We start from the raw sequence: 20,090 nt of genomic DNA, 5'->3' as shown, positions 1-20,090 counted from the left end.
ACAGTGCTATGCTTGTAACAGTGCTAAGCTTGTAGCAGTGTTAAGCTTGTAGCAGTGTTAAGCTTGTTACAGTGCTAAACTTGTTACAGTGCTAAGCTTGTTACAGTGTGAAGCTTGTTACAGTGCTAAGCTTGTTACAGTGTGAAGCTTGTTGCAGTGCTAAGCTTGTCACAGTGTTAAGCGTGTTGCAGTGTTAAGCTTGTCACAGTGTTAAGCTTGTTACAGTGCTAAGCTTGTTACAGTGCTAAGCTTGTTACAGTGCTAAGCTTGTAGCAGTGTTAAGCTTGTAGCAGTGTTAAGCTTGTAGCAGTGTTAAGCTTGTTACAGTGCTAAGCTTGTTACAGTGCTAAGCTTGTTACAGTGTGAAGCTTGTTACAGTGCTAAGCTTGTTACAGTGCTAAGCTTGTTACAGTGCTAAGCTTGTAGCAGTGTTAAGCTTGTTACAGTGCTAAGCTTGTTACAGTGATTGTTGTCTTTAATTGTTGTGTTCAAGCTACATCTTTTTGTAAATATTTGTGCACATAACACGCCAACAGTAGCGGTGTGTGTGTGCGTGCATGCTTGTTCGGGCAAGTAAAAAACATGTAGAGAAATGCCAATTCCATCCTCCTCTCTTTCATGTTGAGGAAACAGTCTATCCCTCTGTCATACAGTACACGCTTGTATTTGTTGTTGTCCTAGGCTACTTGGCTAAAATGCTTGATCGCTAGCCTAACTTCCATTTATGGGCAACGTTAGCTAGTTAACATTAGCCTTTTACATCTAGTTACATATTGAACTTCCATCCTCTCAGGCCAGGATCACAACAATGTATGAATTAATGGTTGGATCAGAATCTCCGTTATAATCATTGGCCAGTGTGGAGAATTAAGTAAAACCCAAGTCCAAATCCCTATCTCCAACCATGGCTAATTCAGGAAAGGGACAGTTTTAGCTAGCTCAATGCTGATTGGCAAATATTTTATACTTTTTTTTACCAAGGGAGGCCAGATGCTTGCTGGCTTTCCTTGCCTTCAATGCTACGGGCGGCAACAATGTCATTCTCTTTAGGACCAGACAGCATCAGATAGATGTCCTACACATATTGAGACAGAGGGGGGCGCTGTTTCGCTCCCTCAGATGCTTTTCTCCGGTAGAGATACATTCAGCCTCTTGTGAATTGAAATAAAATGATCAAACACAGACAGTTAGAAAGATAAATAATTTTATGTATTTACATTTTGTTCTTGGGCAATTCTTTTTAACACAACTGCCTCACGAGTGTCAAGGCTTTCAATTCCTTGTTACTAATAAAATTAAAATAAAACTAAGGCTATTCACACTGTGGATGCAAACCTTCGTCTTTGTGATTCATCTTGAATACTAGAAATGGGAGCGTAGCCTATTTGTTACTGCTATTCTAACTGTCGCATCAAACAAATCTCAATTTACATTTCATGGCTGTAAATGATGTCACAATAGGCTACTGTTGCCTAGGTTTCATTCAGATTACTGATTTAAAAAATAAAAAACATCAACAAGGCTTCCCGATATAACCACAACACCAAGGCCAACACCTTTGTGTGATGATGAAATTATCTCTCATAATTTATCTCCCCCTTCCCCCCCCGAGCAATTGCTAACCCAGGACGCACCAAAGCTGCCTACACATCTACGTGTAAGAGGAGAAATCACCTCTGACAATGAAAGTCCACACTCCAGTGATTCAATCAATGTTTCTTTCCACGGAGGACAGGTTACAGTAGGATCAAAAACGTCATTATATTATTCAGGGAGAAGGGTTTACCGTTTCCAGAGGAGAGGAAAATTAGGCGTTAACTTAGGGGTTTTCTTTATAAGGTTCAATCAATAGCCTATGATCGATAAGGTAGTGTTCCCCCTCTCTTTTATCGGAGGGATAACGGCCCTTCTTACTCATGGTTAGAAACACCATCCTAATACTGAGTTGCACCCCCCCCACCCCTCCCTTTGCCCTCAGAACAGCCTCAATTCGTCAGGGCATGGGATTCTATATTTATTTAATTTATTTTTATTTAACCTTTAAGAACAAATTCATATTTACAATGACCTCGACAAGGTGTTGAAAGCGTTCCACATGGATGCTGGCCCATGTTGACTCCAATTCTTCCCACAGTTGTGGTCAAGTTGGCTGGATGTCTTTTGGGTGGTGGCCCCTGCTTGATACACACGGGAAACTGTTGAGGTTTTAAAATCCTTCTTTAACCTTTTAGTCTCCTCTCTTTCACCTACATGGATTGAAGTGGTTTTAACATGTGACATCAATTAAGGGATCATAGCTTTAACCTGGATTCACCTGGTCTGTCTATGACATGGACAGAGCAGGTGTTGCTAAGGTTTCGTACACCCAGTGTATATCAGGATGTGATGCATTTCTACTGGCACACTGCCAAGCGCATAGCGAGATCCACCGGTTGAAGTTGGAACGGCATTATCAGTCAGGATTAGGCGGCTGCCGACAGTGGCAGAATGACAGGGCGACATTTTCTGAGCTAAACTGAACCAAGACACACCTCCAAAAAACACATATAACCTATTAACTATAAACATAATTCTGCCCCAAAATAAGAATTTATCTCAACCATATGGGCTTTTTAGGTGAGCACTAATGCCACCCTGTGGTAAGCAGTGCCCACTTTGGCAAAGGGACCCAAAATACGTATCTTTGTCCATTCCCAGCATGCCTCTGTGCTGTTGGAGGGATCCATCGCTGCTGCGCTCCACTAACAGTCCGTCAAAATAATATCATCTAACATCAATCATGTAGCAGATACAGGATGTGGTAGAAAGACTGTGGCCTTTTCTGGAGCCTTCAGGCTGGAGATAAAATGGATGACAATGGAATGAGACGGACACATCGTGCATTTTACATAATGCAGGTTTCTCCAATCAAATAGCCTAACCTGGATGGTGGCCAATCAAATAGCCTAACCTGAATGGTGGCCAATCAAATAGCCTAACCTGAATGGTGGCCAATCAAATAGCCTAACCTGAATGGTGGCCAATCAAATAGCCTAACCTGAATGGTGGCCAATCAAATAGCCTAACCTGGATGGTGGCCAATCAAATAGCCTAACCTGAATGGTGGCCAATCAAATAGCCTAACCTGAATGGTGGCCAATCAAATAGCCTAACCTGAACGGTGGCCAATCAAATAGCCTAACCTGAATGGTGGCCAATCAAATAGCCTAACCTGGATGGTGGCCAATCAAATAGCCTAACCTGGATGGTGGCCAATCAAATAGCCTAACCTGAATGGTGGCCAATCAAATAGCCTAACCTGTATGGTGGCCAATCAAATAGCCTAACCTGGATGGTGGCCAATCAAATAGCCTAACCTGAATGGTGGCCAATCAAATAGCCTAACCTGTATGGTGGCCAATCAAATAGCCTAACTAAACAACATATCCTAACAACAGTTCAAAGTAAAATGGACAATATGGAATCAGTCTAATATGGAATGGGACAATCAGTCTACTAGTGGTTTTAATATGGAATGGGACAATCAGTCTACTAGTGGTTTTAATATGGAATCAGTCTACTAGTGGTTTTAATATGGAATCAGTCTACTAGTGGTTTAATATGGAATGGGACAATCAGTCTACTAGTGGTTTAATATGGAATGGGACAATCAGTCTACTAGTGGTTTAATATGGAATGGGATAATCAGTCTACTAGTGGTTTAATATGGAATGGGATAATCAGTCTACTAGTGGTTTAATATGGAATGGGACAATCAGTCTACTAGTGGTTTTAATATGGAATGGGACAATCAGTCTACTAGTGGTTTTAATATGGAATCAGTCTACTAGTGGTTTTAATATGGAATGGGACAATCAGTCTAATAGTGGTTTTAATATGAAATGGGACTGTCAGGACCCGGTTACGAACCCAGGTCTCTGGAGTGAGAAACAGTCACTAAACCAACTGAGCCACGAATAGTCAGCAGAACCCAGAAGATGAGGCAGACACAGCAGTACTTGAGACGGTGTATTTAATGAAGTAAAAAGTGAAGTTTTTCAGGAAAACATGTAACTCCACAACCTCAAATTTTTATGGAATGGTCTGCCTACCCATGTGAGAGACACAGACTTGGTCTCAACCTTTTAGTCTTTACTGAAGACTCATCTCTTCAGTGGGTCATATGATTGAGTGTAGTCTGGCCCAGGAGTGTGAAGGTGAATGGAAAGGCTCTGAAGCAACGAACCACCCTTGCTGTCTCTGCCTGGCCGGTTCCCCTCTCTCCACTGGGATTCTCTGCCGCTAACCCTATTACAGGGGCTGAGTCACTGGCTTATTGGTGCACTTTTATGCCGTCCCTAGGAGGGGTGCGTCACTTGAGTGGGTTGAGTCACTGACGTGATCTTCCTGTCTGGGTTGGCGCCCCCCCCCCCCTTGGGTTGTGCCGTGGCGGAGATCTTTGTGGGCTATACTCGGCCTTGTCTCAGGATGGTAAGTTGGTGGTTGAAGATATCCCTCTAGGCGGTGTGGGGGCTGTGCTTTGGCAAAGTGGGTGGGGTTATATACTTCCTGTTTGGCCCTGTCCAGGGGTATCATCGGATGGGGCCACAGTGTCTCCTGACCCCTCCTGTCTCAGCCTCCAGTTTTTATGCTGCAGTAGTTTGTGTCAGGGGGCTAGGGTCAGTTTGTTATATCTGGAGTACTTCTCCTGTCTTATCCGGTGTCCTGTGTGAATTTAAGTATGCTCTCTCTAATTCTCACTTTCTTTATTTCTCTCTCTCGGAGGACCTGAGCCCTAGGACCATGCCTCAGGACTACCTGGCATGATGACTCCTTGCTGTCCCCAGTCCACCTGGCCGTGCTGCTGCTCCAGTTTCAACTGTTCTGCCTGCGGCTATGGAATCCTGACCTGTTCACCGGACGTGCTACCCGTCCCAGGCCTGTTGTTTTCAACTCTCTAGAGACAGCAGGAGTGGTAGAGATACTCTTAATGATTGGCTATGAAAAGCCAACTGACATTTACTCCTGAGGTGCTGACTTGCTGCACCCTCGACAACTACTGTGATTATTATTATTTGACCATGCTGGTCATTTATGAACATTTGAACATCTTGGCCATGTTCTGTTATAATCTCCACCCGGCACAGCCAGAAGAGGACTGGCCACCCCTCATAGCCTGGTTCCTCTCTAGGTTTCTTCCTAGGTTTTGGCTTTTCTAGGGAGTTTTTCCTAGCCACCGTGCTTCTACACCTGCATTGCTTGCTGTTTGAGGTTTTAGGCTGGGTTTCTGTACAGCACTTTGAGATATCAGCTGATGTACGAAGGGCTATATAAATTGATTTGAATTGACATGCTATCCTTTCATAAGGTCTATCTTACTACCAAGCTACAAGAGAGAGAATCCCTCTATTGCTCTCAGACCATCAACAAGACACTGTATTTTCAGAATTACTCCCAAATTAACAAAATGCTTAGATTCAACATGGACCATTAAAACTATATACAGTAAGATGAACAGAACAATAAAAACATGTTATCGGTACAGCGAGTCAGAGTTACTTCACATTACATTCCAGTTAAGATTCAGCAATGTAAAGTCAGCAAAGAGGCCTGAGATCAGCTGTATGGTTTCTTCCCAAGTGGCACCCTTTTACCTAGGTCTTATACGGTGCACTAATTTTGACCTAAGCCCTATTGGCCATGGTCAAAATAAGCGTACTAAATAGGGAATAGGGTGCCATTAGAGGACGCAATCAATAAGTTCATAAAGGAGAGGATGGCTAGAGTAGTGACATGGAGGATGGAGGGTGTCCTGGAGATAGATCAATATTCTACCACGAAACATAAGCAGTAATGATGTCTGCTCTTGTTCACAGACACACGGACACACAGAGAGACACAAAACCGACCAGGCGTAGTTACACAACACAGCAGGGTCATCAGCTTTTATACAAGCATCAGGAAAGCTTTAAGAAGACAATACATAGCCTATCTAAAAAAAAACTTCTGGCTAGCATTCACTGTTTTTCTCTCTGATTTCAAAGCATCACTTTATATTCCTTAAAAGGCTGTTTCTGTAAATTCCAGAGGAGGAATAAAATATGTCTCTAAAAGCCACTGGCTTGCCACGCCTCTGACTTCAAAACATCTGTATACTGTATATCGCTTAAAGGCTGTTTACTGTATTGTAAATTCCAGAAATATATTTGAGTGAAAGAATAGTCAACAAGCATAGCACTTTATAAAAATGACTGATGATTGGCTGAGGAGAAATCGATGATCAAATGACTGTGGGGGCTGTCTTGTTAGACTTCAGTGCAGCTTTTGACATTATCGATCATAGTCTGTTTCTGGAAAAACATACGTGTTATGGCTTTACATCCCCCTGCTATAATGTGGATAAAGAGTTACTTGTCTAACAGAACACAGAGGGTGTTCTTTAATGGAAGCCTATCAAATATAACCCAGTTAGAATCAGGAATTCCCCAGGGCAGCTGTTTAGGCCCCTGGCTTTTTCAATTTTTACTAACGACATGCCACTGATTTTGAGTAAAGTCAGAGTGTCTATGTATGCGGATGACTCAACACTATTACACGTCAGCTACTACAGCGACTGAAATGACTGCTACACTTAACAAAGAGCTGCGGTTAGTTTCAGAGTTGGTGGCAAGGAATAAGTTAGCCCTACATATTTCTAAAACTAAAAGCATTGTATATGGAACAAAACATTCACTAAACCCTAAACCTCAACTAAATTATGTGGAAATTGAGCAAGTTGAGATGACTAAACAGCTTGGAGTAACACGAGATTGTAAACTGTCATGGTCAAAACATATTGATGCAGTAGTAGCTAAGATGGGGAGAAGACTGTCCCTAATAAACGCTGCTCTGCCTTCTTAACAACACTATCAACAAGGCAGCTCCTACAGGCCCTAGTTTTGTCGCACCTTGACTACTGTCCAGTCGTGTGGTCAGGTGCCACAAAAAAGGACTTTGAAGAATTGCAATTGGCTCAGAACAGGGCAGCACAGCTGGCCCTTGGATGTACACAGAGAGCTAAAATTAATAATATTCATGTCAACCTCTCCTGGCTGAAAGTGGAGGAGAGATTGACTTCATCACTTCATCACTACTTTTATTTATGAGAGGTATTGACAAGTTGAATGCACTGAGCTGTCTGTTTGAACTACTGGCACACAGCTCAGACACCCATGCATACCCCACAAGACATGCCACAAGAGGTCTCTTCACAGGCCCCAAGTCCAGAACAGACTATAGGAGGCACACAGTACTACATAGAGCCGTGACAACATGGAACTCTATTCCACAGTACTACATAGAGCCATGACTACATGGAACTCTATTCCACAGTACTACATAGAGCCATGACTACATGGAACTCTATTCCACAGTACTACATAGAGCCATGACAACATTGAACTCTATTCCACAGTACTACATAGAGCCGTGACAACATGGAACTCTATTCCACAGTACTACATAGAGCCGTGACTACATGGAACTCTATTCCACAGTACTACATAGAGCCATGACTACATGGAACTCTATTCCACAGTACTACATAGAGCCATGACTACATGGAACTCTATTCCACAGTACTACATAGAGCCATGACAACATGGAACTCTATTCCACAGTACTACATAGAGCCATGACAACATGGAACTCTATTCCACAGTACTACATAGAGCCATGACTACATGGAACTCTATTCCACAGTACTACATAGAGCCATGACTACATGGAACTCTATTCCACAGTACTACATAGAGCCATGACAACATGGAACTCTATTCCACAGTACTACATAGAGCCATGACTACATGGAACTCTATTCCACAGTACTACATAGAGCCATGACAACATGGAACTCTATTCCACAGTACTACATAGAGCCATGACTACATGGAACTCTATTCCACATCAAGTAACTGATGCAGCAGTAAAAATTTGATTTGAAAAAGCAGATTAAAAAACACCTCATGGAACAGCGGGGACTGTGAAGCAACACAAACATTGGCAAAGACACACGCACACACACACACACACACACACACACACACACACACACACACACACACACACACACACACACACACACACACACACACACACACACACACACACACACACACACACACACACACACACACACACACACACACACACACACACACACACACACACACACACACACACACACACACACATACTATAGCATACGCACTATACATACACATGGATTTAGTACTGTAGATATGTGGCAGTGATGGAGTAGGTGCCCGAGGGCACACAGTGTGTTGTAGAACCTGTGAATGTATTGTAATGTTTTAAAATTGTATAAAATTCATTAATTTTGCTGGACCTCATGAAGAGTAGCTGCTGCTTTGGCAACAGCTAATGGGGATCCATAATAAATACAAATATATGTAGTTTTACACATTCCTTCAGAGAAATAGTTCTACATTGCTGTACTCTGTACTGAATGCCAATAACACAGTCAGTGCATAATGTTGCTGCTCTTAGCTCTCCAGCCTAGGTAGCTAGCAGATGTCTTTAATGTACTGTAGCTCTTAGCTCTCCAGCCTAGCTAGCTACCAGATGTCCTTAATGTACTGTAGCTCTTAGCTCTCCAGCCTAGCTAGCTAGCTAGCAGATGTCCTTAATGTACTGTAGCTTTTAGCTCTTAGATGAGATTGACTGACCAACACTTCCTGCTAACAACAGACAGGAAGACACTGCCTGCTAATAACAGACAGGCAGACACTTCCTGCTAACAGACAGGCAGACACTTCCTGCTAACAACAGACAGGCAGACACTTCCTGCTAACAACAGACAGGCAGACACTTCCTGCTAACAATAGACAGGCAGACAGTCCCTGCTAACAGACAGGCAGACACTTCCTGCTAACAACAGACAGGCAGACACTGCCTGTTAACAACAGACAGGCAGACACTTCCTGCTAACAGTCAGGCAGACACTTCCTGCTAACAACAGTTAGGCAGAAACTTCCTGCTGACAACAGACAGGCAGACACTTCCTGCTAACAAAAGATAGGCAGACACTTCCTGTTAACAACAGACAGGCAGACAGTTCCTGCAAAAAGACAGGCAGACACTTCCTGCAAACAGACAGGCAGACACTTCCTGCTAACAACAGACAGACAGACACTTCCTGCTAACAACAGACAGGCAGACAGTTCCTGCTAACAACAGACAGGCAGACACTTCCTGCTAACAGACAGGCAGACACTTCCTGCTAACAACAGACAGGCAGACACTTCCTGCTAACAGACAGGCAGACACTTCCTGCTAACAACAGACAGGCAGACACTTCCTGCTAACAACAGACAGGCAGACACTTCCTGCTAACAACAGACAGGCAGACACTTCCTGCTAACAACAGACAGGCAGACACTTCCTGCTAACAGTCAGGCAGACACTTCCTGCTATCAACAGACAAGCAGACACTTCCTGCAAACAACAGGCAGACACTTCCTGCTAACAACAGACAGGCAGACACTTCCTGCTAACAACAGACAGGCAGACACTTCCTGCTAACAGACAGGCAGACAGGCAGACACTTCCTGCTAACAAGGCAGACACTTCCTGCTAGTTAGGCAGAAACTTCCTGCTGCAGACAGTCCTGCTAACAAAAGATAGGCAGACACTTCCTGTTAACAGACAGGCAGACAGTTCCTTTCCTGCAAACAGACAGGCAGACACTTCCTGCTAACAACAGACAGACAGACACTTCCTGCAACAACAGACAGGCAGACAGTTCCTGCCAACAGACAGGCAGACACTTCCTGCTAACAGACAGGCAGACACTTCCTGCTAACAACAGACAGGCAGACACTTCCTGCTAACAGACAGGCAGACACTTCCTGCTAACAACAGACAGGCAGACACTTCCTGCTAACAACAGACAGGCAGACAACTTCCTGCTGACAGGCAGACAGACAGGCAGACACTTCCTGCTAACAAAAGAGACACTAAACAGACAGCAGACACTTCCTGCTAACAACAGACAGGTAACAACAGACAGGCAGACAGTTCCTGCAAAACAGACAGGCAGACACTTCCTGCTAAACAGACAGGCAGACACTTCCTGCTAACAACAGACAGGCAGACAGTTCCTACTCAGTTTTTACATTTGCATTGAGAGTCTAACTGACATCATTTCACTGCATTCAACCATATCAAAGACTGAGGATGGATAGTGAGGTTGTTTACCTCACACGCAAGCACGCAGGCACACACACACACACACACACACACACACACACACACACACACACACACACACACACACACACACACACACACACACACACACACACACACACACACACACACACACACACACACACACACACACACACACACACACACACACACACACAGTGTCTCCCTCTTTCTCTAATCAACAGGATGATGGTTGGAGCCCGGCAGCCTATCAAGGAATCACAGTGTCCACACAGCCAACAGTCCAAAGGTTCGTAACCAGACTTATTTATTAGCTCTGTGAAACAACCAATCACAGCTCCCTCTCATTGACTTTTAGTGATGTCACTGTACTGATAAGGAAATAGTCTCAGAGGGATTTGGGGGAATAAAATCCTGTTCCATGTATCTACCGTCAGGGTTTTTGCACACACACACACACACACACACACACACACACACACACACACACACACACACACACACACACACACACACACACACACACACACACACACACACACACACACACACACACACACACACACACCAAACACGCATACACATCACATACATACACACACACACACCAAACACGCACACACGCACGCACGCACACACATCACACACACACACACACCAAACACGCACACACGCACGCACACACATCACATACACACACACACCAAACACGCACACACGCACGCACACACATCACATACACACACACACCAAACACGCATACACATCACATACACTACACACACACACCAAACACGCACACACGCACGCACACATGTACGCAAGCACACACACACATCACATACACACACACACCAAACACGCACACACATCACATACACACACACACACGCGCACACACAGACAGGTACGCAAGCACGCACACACATCACATACACACACACACCAAACACGCAGACACGCACGCACACACATCACATACACACACACACCAAACACGCATACACATCACATACACTACACACACACACCAAACACGCACACACGCACGCACACACGTACGCAAGCACACACACACATCACATACACACACCAAACACGCACACACATCACATACACACACACACACGCGCACACACAGACAGGTACGCAAGCACGCACACACATCACATACACACACACACCAAACACGCAGACACGCACGCACACACATCACATACACACACACACACCAAACACGCACACACATCAGGATGAACTCAGACCCAAAAGATGTTTTGTGCTTTTCTATGACAAATACTCCTCATAATACTAATTATAATACTAATTATAACACTCCTTATAACACCCCTTATAACACTCCTCATAATACTAATTATAACACTCCTTATAACACCCCTTATAACACTCCTCATAATACTAATTATAACACCCCTTATAACACCCCTTATAACACCCCTTATAACACTCCTCATAATACTAATTATAACACTCCTTATAACACTCCTCATAATACTAATTATAACACCCCTTATAATACTGCTTATAACACTCCTCATAATACTAATTATAACACTCCTTATAACACCCCTTATAACACCCCTTATAATACTGCTTATAACACTCCTCATAATACTAATTATAACACTCCTTATAACACCCCTTATAACACTCCTTATAACACTCCTTATAACACCCCTTATAACACTCCTTATAACACCCCTTATAACACCCCTTATAACACCCCTTATAACACTCCTTATAACACCCCTTATAACACTCCTTATAACACCCCTTATAACACCCCTTATAACACCCCTTATAATACTCCTCATAATACTAATTATAACACACCTTATAACACCCCTTATAACACCCCTTATAATACTCCTTATAACACTCCTTATAATACTCCTTATAACACTTCCCACAATACTCCGTATAACACCCCTTATAACACTCCTTATAACACTCCTCATAGTACTAATTATAACACTCCTTATAACACCCCTTATAACACCCCTTATAACACTTCCCACAATACTCCTTATAACACCCCTTATAACACTTCCCACAATACTCCTTATAACACCCCTTATAATATTACTTATTATAATCCTTAAAATAATGCTCCTAATACTCCTTATAACACCCCTTATAACACTTCCCACAATACTCCTTATAACATTCCTTATAATATTACTTATTATAATCCTTAAAATAATGCTCCTAATACTCCTTATAATACTATGTATATTACTCCTTATAATACTCTGTATAATACTACTTATATTATTACTTATAATGCTAATTATAGTACTCCATGTAATACCAATTATAATACTCCTTATAATACTATGTATATTACTCCTTACAATACTCCTTATAATACAGAAATAACTGATACTTCTGACACATTTAAAACCTGTATCGACCACCTATAAGTGTCCAGCATTTTGGTTGCTTCAAAGTCGAATACGACCGACAAATATATCCTAATATAAAAAAATCACAAAGCCAGTAAGATTCTGAAAAGCATCATTTAGTTGATGACTACATAATTCACATATCCAAGCATGGTTTTTGTTCAGTGCTTTTGTCTATAGACAGACAGGGGTTGCATGTGACCAAGAGTGAGTGAGTCAGTGTACTTTTTGGTTTTAGAAGAGAGCAGGGGTGGGGTGGGGGGGAGGATCAACTTTGCCCTTTTTACACAAGCTGTGTGTTGACAGCAGGAAGATGACAAGGCGATACAGAGGGTCACTGTTGGACTGTGTGGCCAGTCAGACCAGGCTAGCAGATTATCTAATAGGTACTGCTTTAACTGGAGAGGAGAAATACTGCTACTCAGCCTTCTGTTATCTTAGACTCGGGTTGGAAAACACACTGTGATAGAGAGAACACATGTTGCTCAGTAAAAACTAATCTTTATATTGTAGTTTATCAAATTGGCTAATGTCAAAAGCAACGCGAACTCATCAACTCATTGGATAATTTAGCATATTTAGCATATATATAATTGAATGATTTAGCATATATAATTTGTCAAAGAACCCATGCAAACGTTACCTACTGAAAAAAAAAACATCTTTACTTTTCTAAACAACCCTCTCATCATTTGTTTATCTGATAAATGTCTGGGTTAATAATGGTTGTGTTTTCATCATAAGTAGGTCTAGTTTACCTTAAAATGGCCTTAAATCACAGATTAAAGATTATTATCCACAATTGGATCTTTCCAATACAACATAACATTTATTTAAATACTGGATATATTCTTTATAAAATGAATCCAATAATCCTATTCAATCAATTCAAGTGGGATTTCATACTAAACACACATCTACTAACTACACATAATACTAGGTATATAATACTAGGTATATAATACTAGGTATATAATACTAGGTATATAATACTAGGTATATAATACTCGGTATATAATACTAGGTATATAATAATAGGTATATAATACTAGGTATATAATAATAGGTATATAATACTAGGTATATAATACTAGGTATATAATACTCGGTATATAATACTAGGTATATAATACTAGGTATATAATACTAGGTATATAATAATAGGTAAGTCGCTCTGGATAAGAGCGTCTGCTAAATGACTTAAATGTAAATGTAAATGTATATAATACTAGGTATATAATAATAGGTATATAATACTAGGTATATAATACTAGGTATATAATACTAGGTATATAATACTAGGTATATAATACTAGGTATATAATACTAGGTATATAATAATAGGTATATAATACTAGGTATATAATACTAGGTATATAATACTAGGTATATAATACTAGGTACATAATACTAGGTATATAATACTAGGTATATAATACTAGGTATATAATACTAGGTATATAATACTAGGTATATGTGTATCTGTTGAGCATTACTACATATTTACTTTATTGATTTTTTGACATACCATAGTTTTGAGTCCCTGTGCACAATGTTGTCAGTGTCTGACAATGCATCCCATTTGACCCAATCATGGCGTGCTCTCTACTGGTACCTGTAAGGGACACAGGGAAAAGGCTTGGTGTGGTGATCTGTTCTCTGGCCGCTGTTTGTTTAGCCGACTACAACATTAGGAATAAATACACACTAATTTATTATTACTCTGCATTTGTAATGTCATTATTAAGGATTTCCCGCTTCAGTGTACATGAGATAGAAACGACACACACACACACATATATATATATATAGTGTACTTCACTCTTCAATGTAGATTTTAAAATATCAAAAATCATTAAAACAGGAGAACATGTTGAATATTAATTGACTTATAATGTCCCCATTTCTGGATGAGAGCACCTTATACGAATATATGCAAACATCGAGCCTAACTAACAGGCCCGAGTTGGACCCCCCCCCACACACACACACACACACTGTCATCACAATTCACATTTGAAACATGTTATTTTAGGCTGCAATAATACTCTTTACACACACGTTTAAATTCAGTCTTTCTCAAAGTGCACTGTCAATCCAACAGGACATTCTTCGGTCTGAGGATAGGTTGATGTGGGTGTTTAGGAGAGGAGACGCTGCAGAGATAGCCCCAGTGATGGGAAGAGGGTATCACCCCGCCTGATTCGTCAGCATTACTGGAACGGCTTCGGATCAGGTTCTGTAGATCAATGCGATCTGGGTCCACACGTTTATGTTATTGTTGTCAGCATTAATGCCCTTTTAATCTTGTGGGGATTATCGCCATTGATCCACTGCCTAACAGATTTCTTTGAAAAAGTGACATAACCGCATGTCTTAACTGAAAGACAGGAGTGACAGTAAACAAGAATGTGTGTTGTCTTAATTCTGAGCTTGGTCTTGTGTTTCTGTTCGTTAATCATGTTTCCATTTGTTTTCTGTGTCCATATATATATTATATATATATATATATATACATATATATATAACATTAACAGAATTTTACTTCAGTAAATATGTAACTATGTCATTTAATGTTACATGTGATTTTGAATAACTATTTTTAGTTTGTGTCTAATTTCACAATGATGCCAGAGGAATATTGGGAAACATTATGAAACGTGGCCTACTGGCGCTTTTGATGTTTTCACGACATTTGGTAAGATATTAACCTACTGATCATGTTTCTATTGTAAGAATTGTTCTAGGGTTATGACATAGCTAATGTTCACTAAATCTCAATAAATCTGAAATGTTATTTAAACACCCAAATAAAAGCCTTATAGCCGAGAGTATACACAAATATAAACAAGGAAATGTTCGATAGTCTAGTGGTGCATTATTATAAAACGTTAGTTTTCTTATGTCTCTATAGGCCTATTAATTTGTTTATTGTGTCTATATATATCCACTCGTTCCTTCATTCTTAAGGAGGCTATAAGGTCCACATGGTCGATCTCAACCGTCCATAATTCAATCGTGACGACTATCCCGTGTGATTATTTATTTGGTCAAGTTAGTTCAGCTGGACTTGTGAGTTGCATGTCAATGATGTAGGCTAGGCTAACTGTAACAGGGAATGTTGTCGGGTCCGTGGCAGGCACCTCAAGGTGTCAGGCAGGACCAGGACAGCCTGATTGCATGCGGCAATGTGAGTGCGCGCGGAATAAGCTTGAGTCAAGTGTCACGTTTGATTTGACCAGACTAATAAATTGGCGAAGGGTCCATTTTCCCTGTGCTGAGACCCGGCAGTGAAAAGGACACCTGGAGATGTTCTATTTCCTCCAGTAGAAACTGTTGTATCAAATAATTAGTATACGACCAACAGCTACTGTAATGGTTGTTAATGGTTACATCCCTATTAATACGCCTGTAAGCATACTATATACATTTATTTTATATAAGGTGATTCAATGGACAGTAAAAACATGCCGCATTTCCAATTGTATTACATCCACATCTTAAACATAATTCTATGCTTCAGCATTTTAAATCAGTGATATTTATTTACGTCATTACACCTGCAGCACAACGAACACTGAACAAAAGCCTGGGCGCCCAGTCTCCACATTTTGCCTAGCTGGTTAACCCCGCGACAAGCTGACGTTTTTTTGTGCTCAAGCTGTTGGTCACGCAGAGATTTCTATCAATAATTCATTGAGCCCCGTGCGCTGCAGCTTCTGTTCTTGTATTCAATTCCCTGGCTGCTGCCTCGCGAGCCGATCACATAATACCTTCCCCCAAAGCCCCGAGCTGCATGGCCGCAGAGTTACGGCCATCTGTAAACTATAGTATTCTGCTGCGGGGAAGAAGGGAAGGCATTTCCTCTGTCAAATAGACTACCAAGTGATAGGCTATATTTGGTGATAATTTAATGGTGCCAATTATTTTACAATCGTTCCATAACTAATATGAATATATATATTTGTTTTAAAACGGCCTGATTCAATATTCACCGGATTCCGGTCCAGGCAATTTACTGATCATAGAAGGGACACACATATATATATATATGACAGAGAGCATGTGGAGCAACCTAATATCTTTCCATTTACACAGTATGTTTTCCCGTGTGGCTCAGTTGGTAGAGCATGGCTTTTTGGGTTCGATTCCCATCGGGGACAAGCATGAATGAAAATAAATATACTCAGTAGTGTAATTCGCTCTGGATAAGAGCATCTGTTAAATTACTCAAATGTGCTCAGTTACTGCATTATACCCTCGTCAAATGTCATTATCGCCAATACATTAACAATTTATATATAAATGAAATCTAATGTTGTAGTTGTTTGGGTCTTACAGTATAGCAGGCTGGATTTTTTTTTTTGATAATGCCTTGTTAGAAAATGCGCACAATTTTGAAATATTGATTCACTATTCGTCGCTGGTCTTACCTTCCTCTCTAAATCTCATCTCAATTAGGCAGTATCCCCTTCGGTTTTAGTCAAAACAGTCAACTTTCCACACTATACTTGTAAACGTCAATATACAGCCTATACGCCTGTAATAATTTACATTTAGGATTACGTAGCTATATCAAGTTATTAATCAGTGGAGAATAAATAAATAGCATTTACTGATATAATAGCAAATGTTTGTTTGCGTCAATATAGTCTACTACATATTTAAACAATATTTTTTTGAGGATCGTGAACTAAAATAAAACGAGAAACCTTACTAAACAACAATCCACAATCATTTCTGAAAGGAAACCAACGGTTCATTTTTTCGCATTGCCCGAACAAAAGAAAGCCGGTCTAGTCGTTCTACGCGTTCTCGCTAGAGGGGGCACCAGCCTTACTATAGACCAGCCTTACTATAGACCAGCCTTAGATATATTTAGCCTGTTTTCAACGCATTCTCTGGCTTTGATTGGAAAAAAGCTCCTCACACTTCTCTCTGTCTGAAACGATCCCTTGTCTCTTTTCTCTCTCTCGTTCTCTCCCTCTCCTTGACCGAACACCCACAGAAAAAGGCCAAGCAATACATTTTCACAATATTCCTTAAACTGCTTACTCCATGTGTAATTATATCTATTCAATAAATAAACAAATACAATACCATTTAAAATAAATGAATTAATATGCCTCCCCATAAAATCAAACATGAAAATACCATTTTGAGGGGTATTTCAAATGAAGGGACTGGTGCTGTTTTCAGCGTTGCACATGTTGAAAAGCGGTGGTATCTATCTATGCTTATAATAATATCAAATAAAAATGAAAATATTACCACAAGTACTATTTCATCAGAAGAACTTGCTCGTCACTAAAAGAGAATTCCCCCCAAAAGGTTTAGACTACAATAAACACAGAATATTAATAGCATATATAGCTCATTATTAAATAGAGAAATAATTTTAGACAGAGAAATTTACCTTGTCATTGACAACGATTGTTATTATGAATCAATGATAACAAGACTACTACTGTAATTTGGACGAAATTCATTAATCTAGGCTTGTCAGCAGTGAGATAGATAGATAGATAGATAGATAGATAGATAGATAGATAGATAGATAGATAGATAGATAGATAGATAGATAGATAGATAGATACTGAACTGTATTTTAGTGCAGGGCTATAGCCTGACTACTAGCAGAGAGGCAGGCAGACATACAGACAGCAGCAGAGAAGGTTATGTTTTATTGAGGATACCTTGTCTTACCTGCAAGCCGTAGGGCTGACATCCTCTGAAACTCGGGTTCCTGCAGCCACTTCCACATCCTTCGAAAGGTCTCCCTTCCGGATTTAAGTTTACTCCATGGTTTGGGGTTCCTTAAGAGGTCTGAAAGGGTGCCTTGCGAGCGACACAGCACCCTCTGAGCGAATATAGCCTGGGGGATGCTATACCGCTTCAGTTCAGCTGTGATCCTTTGTGCAACTTCTTTGGTGTTGATCTCTTCAAGCTGCCCCGAGTTGTTACCTTGTTGTCCCGAGGAGGAGGGCGGTCTGTCCCGGTTGGAAGCCAACACAGGCCCGTGGGATTGAGGGTGGCCCGGGTGCCCGGTGTGGTGCATCCCGTTTAAATGCGGCATCATACCTGCCGTGGGGCCACCGAGGCCTCGTGAGAGGTGTTGTTCACCCCTGGACAGCATGGCAGTGTGGGCATCGAAGTTGGAGCTTAGCATCTTGTCGTGCCCATGAGTGCCATAGTTATGGAGGTTTTGCTGTGTATTATGAAGAGAACCCAAACCATTGCCAAGAGGGCTGCTGGCCAGGGGGGATAAACTCTGACCCATCCCGGTCATGTCCTTATGATAGGGACTGTAGAGGTTGTTCATTGCTGGTAAACACCTCTCGTCCCGCATCAGCGTGAAACTCCCGCTTACGTTCCCAGAGAGACGCTGGTGGTGATGGTGATGGTGATGCGGATGATGGAATTTGTCCGAAACGGTTGAAATTGGTGGTAAAGGTTGAAGTGGAGTTAACGTGGTGTATGTGCCGTTCATACCCATCCCCGGTGGGGATGTATCACACGGCATGCTCATAGCGTGATGGAGCGGGAGAGACAATTCTGGTCGGTACTCTCCGGCTCCGTCCAGAATCGTTGCCATGCTGGACACCATGGCGGACCGCGACGATGCAGCAGTCAGATCCTGATGTAACCGTAAAGAAGCCCCCGCGTTCCGGGTGTGATGGGGGCTGTGGCTGTTCATCAAGTCCTGGTCATGGCTCAGTCCGCCATGCAGATTGCCAATGCTGTCCATTGTCATCTCTGGGTTCATGGCGTAGGCATCCAGATCCTTGGACAGGCATCGATAGGCGTTATAGGCAGTCTTCATTCAGCCCTCATTCAGTCCATTGATCTATTTAATATTTTGTGCCGGGATGGGTTTAGCTAATTCCTTCGGTTTCTTTTCTCTAAGGCCTCTCGGTTTTTATTTTATTTTAAATATAAATATTTTTTTTTACCGATCTCTATCAGACGGGCCAGTGCTGAGTCTTCCTAGATCCATGTCCGAGCCCTCTCCTCCTCCTACGTATTCTGTTTAGGACACTGGAGCTGTCCAGGATGGGCTTGCTGAACGGACAGCCTAACACGCTGGCAGGGGAGGGCTCTTTGTTAAGGACGGCTGATCTGACCACCCACAGTCGCTCTTTGGTTTAAACAAAGGCATTTCATTGGCTGCCTCTCCCATGTCCATGTTTACTGGGTAGAGTTCCAGTCAGATATAAGGGTTGCTAGAGATTTAGACGCATCTCTTGCATTTGGAGTGTAATGTCAGAATGTCTAAATGTCTTCTCAACTCCTCTCTGTATCTCCTCTCTGTATCTCCTCTCTGTATCTCCTCTCTGTATCTCCTCTCTGTATCTCCTATCTTTATCTCCTCTCTTTATCTCCTCTCTGTATCTCCTCTCTGTATCTCCTCTCTTTATCTCCTCTCTGTATCTCCTCTCTGTATCTCCTCTCTGT

At 41.6% G+C, this 20,090-nt stretch overlaps 1 protein-coding gene across 1 annotated transcript in view; it reads right to left on the bottom strand.

The window, feature by feature from the left end:
* LOC124047736 (one cut domain family member 2-like) overlaps positions 1–19,643 on the bottom strand; it is a 31,896-nt gene extending 12,253 nt beyond the window's left edge. The window contains exons 1-2 of the mRNA XM_046368040.1: positions 18,342–19,643; positions 14,164–14,250 (exon numbers count right to left, since the gene is read on the bottom strand). Of these exons, the coding sequence (XP_046223996.1) occupies positions 14,164–14,250; positions 18,342–19,458 (1,204 nt within the window). The 5' untranslated portion in view covers positions 19,459–19,643. The remainder of the gene's footprint in view (positions 1–14,163; positions 14,251–18,341) is intronic.
* Between the last annotated feature and the right edge of the window lie 447 nt (positions 19,644–20,090).

The sequence above is a fragment of the Oncorhynchus gorbuscha genome, linkage group LG11 (assembly GCF_021184085.1).
Source record: "Oncorhynchus gorbuscha isolate QuinsamMale2020 ecotype Even-year linkage group LG11, OgorEven_v1.0, whole genome shotgun sequence".
Taxonomy (NCBI): domain Eukaryota; kingdom Metazoa; phylum Chordata; class Actinopteri; order Salmoniformes; family Salmonidae; genus Oncorhynchus; species Oncorhynchus gorbuscha.
This window is presented reverse-complemented; position numbering and strand designations above follow the sequence as displayed.